An 11,317-nucleotide genomic window follows, 5' to 3' on the forward strand; every position below is an offset into this window, starting at 1 on the left:
AAGTGTTTTAGCAGTTAGCCTATATCAGTACCACTGTAGTGAAGGAGACTGAATAATGAATATTTGCAGCCTCTCAGACAAACCACAGAGCGATTTTTATTTTTTTTTAAAGAGATTTACATATTAGTCTGTTTTATTCTAAAAGTATGTAAGATGGTTTTCAAAAAAATATTAATAGTAAACGGTCGGCTTTTTCTGTGGTGATTTGCCTTATGTTTACACTGTGTGCTCCTGAGCGTGTCCTAAAACATGGCGGAATCCAACGCGGCATGACATAGATTCCCATTCTCTATTATTGATTTCAAGTTTGTTGAATAAAACTTTTCTTTCATTGCATTGCTTTTGTGTCATTATTTTGATGGTTGAAAGAACATTAGTGTGTGGATGTCAAATGGACATGAAGTTTTTGATGTCAGTTTGCATTTTTGCCTGTTTTTTGATGTCTTTTCAACAGCAAGGTGCCCGCTGGGTAGTGATGTCACTTTAAACGGATTAAAAACCTAGACTCGGTTCACAAATCACACTAATTCATTCTGTCAGTTGAACTGATCAGATTGCAGCTGTTCTGACCGAATCCACAACTCCGTAAATGAAAATAGATTGAGTGTGTCAGTGGTTACTACACATTTATTGTGTCAGTGTGAAGGGCAGATGTAAGTCAATCAATATTCGAAAGTACAATCGATCAGCAATGCATGATTGGTTCGCTTTAAGATAGCAACATAATGACAGCTCATAGGCAATAATAATAAAAATAATAATAATCATATATATATATATATATAATATATAAGCATGCACACGCGCACACACACACACAAACTTGCATATGTGGTTTGCAGGGACTCTCAATATAGGTGTAATGGTTTTTATACTGAGCTAATCAATTTTTCTGTCCTTTAACCCTAACCAACCACTAAACATAAACCACACAGAAAACTTTTGCCATTTTTTACTTTTGTGAGTTAACAGCTTATTTCTTAATTAACTGACAGCCTGTTCACTAATCTTTAATGTGTTTGCCATTAAATATTTATTTTGTTGTGAGCTATATTTGAACTTTAAGGACAGGACGTAGTCAATTTACATTTATGCATTTGGCAGACACTGTTATCCACAGCAACTTACATTGCATTCAAGGAACACATCAGTTCTTTATCAGTTTTTTTTAAGTAAAACAGCTTGCTAGTTTCCGATTATACATGTTTACAATGTGCTGCTCAGTATATGTTTACAATGTACATATAGAAATCTATATGTAGATATTGCATTAGCAGCTGTTCCTTTGGGCAGCTATGCATAAGCTGTCTGTAATATTGGAATGCTCACTGGAGAGTAACATGTAGGAATATCTATATCTGCTAGTATTAAAGGTCCCATATTGTCAAAACTTTAACCCATATAAGTTTCAAAACAGTCAGTCCACAGTAAAATGCACACAGCCTGCATAAATTAGCTGTGATTTTTCGTGAACCGTTGTGACTTCCGTAAAAAGTTGACGTCAGAACTACACAGTCACCGCCTTCAGTCACCACCCCGAGCACTGCCCACCGTCCCACTCTCCTTTTGCCAAACCCCCAGACAACATCATGTCCATGACATTGCTGATTATGAGATGCATTATTTGAATGATTGGCCAAAGAGATGTGTCTTTAATCTAGATTTAAACAGAGTGTGTCTGAACCCCGAACGTTATCAGGAACGTCATCACTGTATAAGGGATAATGAACTTTTCAGTGTAATTATGCTTTCCATTGGGCTGAATGAAGTCTGGATTCACATTAGTGTCACAGATCAAACATTGCAAAAATTTTCATATAGTAGAAAAGATAACATTGGTGCCATCCACCCAAAAAAATTACACACTTTTCAAACTACACATCATCAGCATTAAAGGAGTCATATGATGATGTTAAAAAGAACATTATTTTGTGTATTTGGTGTAATGAGAGTGTGTCTGAACCCCGAACGTTATCAGGAAGGCTATTCTGGTTAAAACTCTTATAAAGCAGTTGATCATCAGATAACCATAGATATCTATGGTTTTTACAACCATAGGTGCACAATGTTATGGCATTTACTGTATATGAAAATTGAATGGTTTGTTAGTATGAGTGATAAGGAGCCTTAGAATGTTGACTGTTCCAAGATGGTGGACACGCTGAAGTGTCTGGTACAGTCAAATGAGGTATCTATGTGTAGATCTATGTTGCTGCCTAGTTCCTGAAACTTCAGTCCACCCAAAATGTGTGTTCAGAAGAAGATTTGTTTTCATAGAGAGGCAAGGAAATATTCCGAAGTATTCAACCGGCAGCCCTAAAATGTGCTGGATAAAAGTGGATTTCTTATAAATAAATCTTTGCATAACTGAGCCAAAAAAGTAGTATGTGGAATCAGTGGTGCAAGTAGTCCATAAACCTGCTTCCAAGAAGATTGAACTGACAGCCTGTCCGCTAAACTTCAATGTTTCACAAATATTTATTTTGGAGTGAGCTATATATGGACTTTACAAGAAAAAAAAAAGTTTTTTTTTCTATTCTTCAGATACCCAATCTAGGTGGCAGCGTCCAACAACAAAGTCAGACACCACTTTTTACCATTTCTCCACCCTTCACTCATCCTCATAACCAAAAGTGACAGAACAGGGGAAGATGAGAAACACAAGGCCCGAGCTCCCCTTTCTCCATGTCCCTCACTTCCTTTGCTCGTGTGGCCCCTCTGGCACAGATCAAACACACTCTCTGTTTAAATCTAGAACAGCTAATTTATGGATTGGTAATCGGGCATACCGGGCATTTTCCCAGTGGGCCGACGCACTTAAGGGGCCGACAGAATGTTTTTTTGCCGAAAACCATCACGCAGGGCCAGGTGAAAAATAAATTTATTTAAATTGTGCTTTTTCAGACATACTTACTATATTTAAATTATACTATACTAAGTGCATATTAAATGTATTATTTTGAAACAACTTTAAGTATACTAAGTGTATTTCAAGATATGTTTAAGTTTTATTTTCATCTATTTGTAATATATTTAATATATTGAAATTGTGTTAAATTGGAACCACTTTAAGTATATTTAGTGCAATTTTAAGTGTATTTCTTAAAATACATTTAAAATGTCCTTTTAATACTTCATGAACTACATTTAGAGCATATTTGAAGCATCGTTTTAATGTACTTCAAGTACATTTCAATTGTATTTCAGCTCATTGGAAATGCATTAGCATTACACTAAGAAATATATATTAGAAAATAAAGGCGTCAAGCTTGAACAAATTTATAAACACCTAGCTTATTACAATTAATGTATCATGTAATGAACAACAGCCTAATCAACCAAAGTAGCATAACCTTTTATGTAAAACTGAACAACATATTAAACAACATATTTTAAATATCGCAATGCTTTATAATAGTTGACAAACGTTTGTACATTGTAAATGTTAAAAATGTTTTTCAAAATATTGTACTTTTCCAAATATTACAATTATAAATACATAAATATTTAAAATAGAACCATGTGTAGGCCTACTGCAATATAAAGTACATTAAAAACCTACTAAAATTGTAATCATTTTGTTATGTTCTTACACAAAGTAGACATAAAATATACTTTAAGTAAGGGTAACATAAGTATGTTTTCTGTAAATACACTAAAAATCACTAAAAGTATGCTTGTGTTTAGTATATCCCTTAAAAGTGTAACTAAAAATACATTTATTAACATAGTATTTCAACTATACTTTTTAGAAATATACTAATAGTGTGCTTGTGTTTAGTATATCCCTTAAAGTGTAACTAAAAATATATGTATTAACATAGGATTTCTACTATACTTTTTAGAAATATACTAATAGTGTGCTTGTGTTTAGCATATTCCTTAAAAGTGTAACTAAGCACATATTTATTACCCAAGTATTTCTAGTATACTTTTTATAAATACATTAAAAGTATGCTTCTGTTTAGCATATTTCTTAGAAGTATAACTAAGCATATATTAAATACAAAAGTACTTCTAGTATACTTTTTAGAAATATATTAAAATGCAATTCAGTATATTTGTATTGCACTTCAAATAAGCATGTTGGGAATACAAATGTATTATAAACATACTACTTGAATTTCAAGTATATTTTTAATACATTTAATACTACTTCTTTTTCACCTGGGGGGACAGTGAGCAGCCAGTGGCCCATTGGTTTGTCTCCTGTATTGACAGCGTAAACATCCAATCACATTGCTCTATAGATGGAGCGATTCAATATTTTGCTCCGCCTATATAAAGATCGCTTCACCGCAACTTCTTCCTCGTCGGCTTTTCCCACGTTTTCACAGCAGATTTATCAAGAACAGGCTTGCTCTGCGGTGAGTGATGCGGGCCATAGAGCAAGGCAGGAGGAGAAGAAAAAGCTTTTGTAACATTATACATACACCATTCAAAAGCTTGGAGTCAGTATTTTCATTAAATTTTTTATTTAATTAAATTTTTGGGGGGAAATGATAGAAATGAATACTTTTATTTAGCAAGGATGCTTTAAATTGATCAAAAGTGATGATAAAGACATTTATAAAAATTATATTTCAGATAAATGCTGTTCTTCTGAATTTTCAAAGTAATCAAAGAAACCTGAAAAATTATACTCAGCTGTTTTCAACATAATAATAATAATAATAAATGTTTTTTGAGCAGCAAATCAGAATATTTGAATGCTTTCTGAAGGATCATGTGACTGGAGTAATGATGCTAAAAATTCTGCTTTGAAATCGCAGGAATAAATTATATTTTAAAATATATTCAAATAGAAACAGTTATTTTAAATAGTAAAAATATTTATCTATATTACTGCTTTTGCTGTATTTTGGATCAAATAAATGCAGGCTTGGTGAGCAGAAGAGAATTCTTTAAAAAAAACATTAAAATCTTACTGTTCAAAAACTTTTGACTGGTATATATATATATATATATATATATATATATATATCGAAGTGGTGATGGGCCGCCTGGACCAAAAAATGCCAGGGCTGATTTTTTTGTCCAGCCCTGACCACAGAGGTTAGATATCAGGAAGGCTGGGGATTGATCTTTTTAAAGAACCCAACCCAGGAACAAAGCATCTTAAAGTTCATGACCCACACACAATAAACAGCACTCATGCCCATTTGAGAAACTTATAAATTTCTCACATGGAGAGAAACAACTATGAATGCCATCTTGAGTGCAGAGATTAGAGTCTCTTTTATATTGTCCAAATCAATCACAATATATCTAATACACAGCAACAGCACACCTCAGTGCAAATTATACACTTGTCGCCACACAGCTGGGGAAGGACAATAATCTGAAATAAGTCGCTGAAATAAGCACAGAAGTAGAAATCAGGCAGAGTAGAAACTAGATGTAATCGTGAGCCTGAAGACTGTAAATTTGGACAAAATGGCACTGTGCTCCTAGTTCATGTGTGCATGAGGACGATGACTGAAGTGTAAACACATTTGTGATTGAATGTGTTCTGATCTGCTTGTCACATTTTGGAGAGACATCATTGAAATTATTATGGCCCCTCTTTTCTCTAAGGGCTTTATCAGTAAAGATGAAATGCTCAGCCAGCAATTGCGGAATGTTTTTAAAATAAATCTTAAAATTTCATGTTAAAAGTTTGATTTGCACCGGAACTATTTGTTCCAGACTCAGTTTAAATACTGTGCTGAGAATAAAGAAATCAGATCAGTTGGATGCAGAAGTTACTTAATCAAATGGGTATATCATATGGATACAGACAGTGTTTTGGACATAGGTACACATAGTTTTTTCTGAGCAAACCAAGGATGGAGTATACCGAATTGCAAATAATAATAATAATTATAAAAAATGATGGTCCATTAATCATTAGTTTTTAAGAAAAAAGGAATACTTTTAATGGAGTATTTCATTTAGCCTTCTGTACTTTTACTCAAGTACATGATTTGTGTACTTCATCCACCACAAACTACAGACATTTGTCAAATTAAAATCATTAAAAAGGATGGAATATAAAATATAAAGAGTTACATATATTGTATGTTAAGAATGATTGTTTGCAGAAAAAACTGAGAATTTCATCATACATCAAAGGGTTGGTTTTGTGGAGCTGAATAACATGCATATAACATCAGCACACAGTAAATGCCACAAGAAGTGGGCAAAATGATGGTGCATTAATTATATTAATATTTTTAACACATTAAAATTAATCACAGAAATTAACCTATTATGTCTGCCAGCCATACTAAAACAAATGTTGCCTTTTTTCTATTACAGCATATAGGTAGATCATGGTTAAGGAAAGACACACTTGGTGGATTTTGGATCCTAAGGACAACCTTTTACACATCAATGTGGGTGGGTTGAGGCACACTCTATGCTCAAGCATTCTGAAGAAGTTTCCGGACACGCGTCTTGGCCAGCTCTTGTCCTGTGACTCAGAAGATGATATTCTACAGCTCTGTGATGACTTTGATGTTCAACAGAAAGAGTTTTACTTTGACCGTAACCCTGGCCTTTTCCCTTATGTCCTGCACTTCTACCAGACTGGCAAGCTGCACATTATGGAAGAGCTGTGCATTTTCTCCTTCTCTCAGGAAATAGAGTATTGGGGCATCAGTGATTTTTTTCTGGACAGCTGTTGTAGTTACCGTTACCTTGATCGTAAACTGGAAAGACATCATAAAAGCTGGGATGAAGAGAGTGATGTTAGCAGTGTGGATACATCAGTTGATGAGATTTCTGATCTGAACAAAGATATCGAGCACTTCCATGAAATGCGTTTTGGAAACATTCGAAAATGTCTGTGGCTAACATTGGAAAATCCAGGTTATTCAATCCCTAGCAAACTTTTCAGCTTGCTTTCCATTTGTGTGGTGTTAATATCAATTGCCACCATGTGTATCAATAGCCTTCCAGAGTACCAGATATTTGATGAAAGTGGTAATCCAACTGAAGACCCAACTATGCATGTTTTAGAAGTGTTCTGCATCTGCTGGTTTACCTTTGAGGTAGTAACACGAATGTTTCTTGCGCCAAACCATCGTAAGTTCTTCCTGCTACCTCTAAACTTGATTGATATAATTTCAGTGATGCCAATTTACATCACTATCTTTTTTGATCTGCTCATTGGGAGTGAGTCAGAGCTGGACAACTTGGGAAAACTGGTCCAGGTGTTGCGGCTGATGAGAATCTTCAGGGTGCTGAAGCTGGCTAGGCATTCAACAGGGTTAAGGTCACTAGGTGCTACACTACGGGTGAGATTACACCATCACTGTTCGAGTGCATTTACTAGCTGCATATTGCATTGGTGTTCAAACCTGGACTTGGAGGGAGACCTACAGCAATCCACATTTTGTATGTCACTCTAATCTATAAAACCATGCTTCTCAATTCCCACTATCCACCCTAAATATATCCAAGATTAGAATTAATTTCTCCCAAAATACAGTATATTGAATTGAGAATTCAAAGATACCTGGATGGCCTACTATTTCCAGTGTATTTTTGAAGTGCACATCCATGCACACTCTAACACTTAATATTGTCCAAAAAATTACAAACACGAATATCAAAGAAATTAAACATGGCGGATGTGCACAAGATCAATGCTGCTTCATTACTTTAAAACTTTGAACTTCACTTAGATTTAATGCTTGAATGCAGTAAAAAAAAATTTTGTAAGGTCAGACGAAGACACAGATGAACTTATTAAAGTTAGGGTGACCATACATGCCCTTATTCCCGGACACGTCCTGGTCAGGATTTCTATATTGCCTAAAATATCCAGGTTTTGTTTTCCTGTTTTCATACTAGTTGAAGGTAATGATCGAAAAACGTGCAGGCATTGTAGCTACATAATCGACCGATCATGGAGCGTGAGAAGGTGGAATCTACAGAGAACAGTCAAAGCGATGCAAATACGCGTACATTTTAGGTGTGTTCAACTTGAAGCAGCGCTCCCGATCGGTGTATGACATCAAAGCACCACCAGCATTTCGAAATCGTAAGGAGCCATCTGCTCTCTATAGCTCTTATGGTACTTTGATGTCATAACATCGATCGGTCTGCGCAGGGCAAATAAAGCCAAAACCCGGATACTTTAGGCAATATATAAATCCTGGCCAGGACATGTCCGGGGAAAAGGACACATATGGTCACTCTACAATAAACAGGGAGAACATTAACAGGCAAGGCCATAATACAATGAAGAAATACTCAGTAAAGCAGGTGAATTGGCAATACTTTACAATGGGCATATGGAAACACATGGCATTTAAACTTACAAACAGAAAGTATTTGTAGAAAAAAATGGAGTGATGTGAATCCTGGGGAGAGGATTGAACCAACTCCCTCTGGTGTTTCTGACTGTGACAGTTTCTGGCTGTGTCTTTACATGGGTACCAGAAATTAAATGAAATGAAACAGACCAGTTTATGGTAAAAGAATGCATGTGATGTAACTTTGCGGCAAAGCAGCCTGTTGTTTCAATAAGCAATTTTCTGACATGGTAGTATGTTGAAAAACGTACTTACGCTTCTGCTATTCACTCATATGTACAGTATGTACTTTTTATTCACAAAAAGCATAAATACTTTTAGGGCGTAGCATAAACAGGCAAATTGGGTAGCATCACTTTAGTTTATGGAGCTCTCTCTTAACGAGCTGTTAATCTGAATCAGGTGTGTTCTTGAGACGCAGTTCTGTGGATCCCCAAGATCAGGATTGAAAACCACTAACATATCAAACAGTACTAACTGTAAATAATTAAATTAATCCATGATACTAGTACCAAATAATCCGTAAACAGCATATTTTTTGACTACCTTGTCTTTAAAAATTCAATAAAATCTTCAAGTATTACAAAAATGGAAATGATTGTTAAATGTCAAAATACCCATTTCAGGCAACTCAATAGCTTAAGCACTTAAGTGCTTATGTGTTTCTACTTATATTTTACATGTAAAAAATCATGTTTTTGTTTCTGTGTAGCACAGCTACAGAGAGGTTGGAATCTTATTACTGTACCTGGCAGTGGGTGTATCAGTGTTCTCCGGAATAGCTTACACTGCAGAATATGAAGAAGATGTTGGTTTGGACACAATCCCAGCATGCTGGTGGTGGGGGACTGTTAGTATGACAACAGTGGGATATGGAGATGTAGTGCCAGTGACAGTGGCAGGAAAGCTGGCAGCATCTGGCTGCATCCTGAGTGGTACATTAGTTGTGGCACTACCCATCACCATCATTTTCAACAAGTTTTCACATTTTTACCGCAATCAAAAAGCTCTTGAGGATTCAGTGAGAAACAGCAACAACAAGAGGTTTAAAATAAGACAACAGAGTAACAGTGAAGACAGAGCAATACATGGGCATAGCCCCTGTTTGGAGGATGGAGAGAAGGATGAAGATGTGAATTATGAGAGAGGAGTTGTCAACTTTTGCTATGAAGACCATCCACTGACAAACAGACTCTAATGTCTCCACTATGCAAGAAAAGTGTTGAAGTGTTCAACCAATATCAAACATCATATCCTGACTGAAAATAGAGATGGGTGACAAATTAAAGGAAATCTGGGGGATCCAGTAGTTATTTTATGCTGTAGGGGGCATTTTGCTGCCATGGTTTGGGTCCACTTGTTCTCTTTGAGGGAAGAGTGTTTCTCAACAAGAAGGCTGCATCCTTCCTAGACCAGTCCTTCTGAGGCTTTTAGACTAGAGATATCCTCAGCATTAAACAAAAGAATGAGACAGTCTAGTAAGTAAGCATGGCTGCATCATAAAGTTTTCCTCCCCTGCGGGCACAACATACAATTAAAAATTAATTTGTTGGAAAAAATATATTAAAATCCTCATATTATCTGACTTTCTATTAATGCAATGCAGTGAACTGTGATTTGTGTGTGTGTGTGTGTAAAGTGGAATGCATGCAATGATTGTCAAGTCAAGTCACATTTATAAAATGCTTTATTCAGCACAGATAGTTTCAAAGCAACTTCATAGTAATAAACAGGAAAATAACAGTGTAAATTTTGTAAAGTGCATAAATTATGAAACAAATTCAGTTTGGCTATAAAGAAGCTCTAAAAAATGTAGTGATAATGATAGTGCCATTATTCAGCTCAAGTCAGAATATTGTTGATTCAATTCAGTTCACTGACTGTCAGTTTTGCAAAGTTTATCAGTTATAAAACAACTTCAAAGGAAGCTATACAAAAGAAAATAGTGCCATTATTCAGCTCAGTTGAATTCCAGTTTTGTTCTCACTCAATAGTCTCAGCGCAGTCAAATACATTTCTGAATTAATATGAATAATCAAATATTATTTCTGAATAATAATTGTCTTTCAAACCTCAACTGAGAAAGCCAAAGGTGATAATGGCAACCAGAACTCCATCAGGTGACAGAAGAAAAAGCTTGGGAGAAAACAGGCTCAGACAGGGGGCCGGTTTTCTTTTGGCCTTAAATGAACAAACACGTTGTGATTTATGATTCCACGCTGCCTCACAGGTCAGACTTTGTGGACCAATATTATTCAGAAGTTTGCATTTAGCTCTTTCCATATGAGGTTTGGGATACCCCACAATGGAATTAGGTGAGAAAATGGCTGAGCTGTAGTCTGTAGTCTTTATAGGTAATCAGCAACTATACTATGCTAAATAGGCAGCCAATGCAGTGTTGACAGAACCAGTCTAATATGGTCATATTTTTGGACTGGTAAGCACTCCAGCTGCTGCATTTCGGACCAGGTGAAGTTTGTTTAATAAACCAGCTCTCTTGATCATGTCATGCATCGGACTGTTCCACTAAATCTTATTTAAGTGCAAATGAGCAACAGCATCTAGAGTGCTAGAAAAGAGGTCCATGGGTTCTGTTGCAACATCAAATTATACTAAACTAATCTCATCTGGTATGTTGAGGAGTTAAGACAATTGATGTTGATAAAGCAATCTTTAGTGGAAGAAGTGGTAGTTCTACCATATTTATAACAGGGACTTCATTTTGAAGCTAAAATCAGAGCTAAATGGAGAATAAATGAGATTAGATAATGACCTGAGATGTCACAGCTCTGCTGTAGAATTTCAACATGATCAACAAATTTATGTGACAATATTAAATCTGATTATGACAATCAGTGGCTCCTGACACGTTGTCTAATGCCAATAGGGTTTAGAATGTCTATAAATGCCAATCCTAATGTAACTTTTATTATCAATGTGGATGTTAAAATCAGCAACAATTAAGACTTTATCTGCACCCAGTACCAACTCAGAAGATCAGCAAAGCAGTGGCA

General features: G+C 35.5%; 1 protein-coding gene across 1 annotated transcript; it reads left to right on the plus strand.

Annotated features, from left to right (window-relative positions):
• Positions 1 to 6,314: 6,314 nt before the first annotated feature.
• Positions 6,315 to 9,507, plus strand: LOC107569460 (potassium voltage-gated channel subfamily S member 2-like). The gene is made up of 2 exons (XM_016255560.1): positions 6,315 to 7,280; positions 9,016 to 9,507. Exons 1-2 carry the CDS (start codon positions 6,315 to 6,317, stop codon positions 9,499 to 9,501), a joined length of 1,452 nt encoding a protein of 483 aa, XP_016111046.1. The 3' UTR covers positions 9,502 to 9,507.
• Positions 9,508 to 11,317: the final 1,810 nt, after the last annotated feature.

This window comes from Sinocyclocheilus grahami, unplaced genomic scaffold (genome assembly GCF_001515645.1).
Source record: "Sinocyclocheilus grahami isolate Dianchi unplaced genomic scaffold, SAMN03320097.WGS_v1.1 scaffold1347.1, whole genome shotgun sequence".
In the NCBI taxonomy this organism is placed as follows: domain Eukaryota; kingdom Metazoa; phylum Chordata; class Actinopteri; order Cypriniformes; family Cyprinidae; genus Sinocyclocheilus; species Sinocyclocheilus grahami.

Excerpts from the sequence above, each read along its gene's own strand:
- LOC107569460 (XM_016255560.1), top strand. The coding sequence starts at position 6,315 with ATGGTTAAGGAAAGACACACTTGGTGGATTTTGGATCCTAAGGACAAC. Across the intron at positions 7,281-9,015 it reads CACTAGGTGCTACACTACGG|CACAGCTACAGAGAGGTTGG; the intron begins GTGAGATTACAC and ends GTTTCTGTGTAG.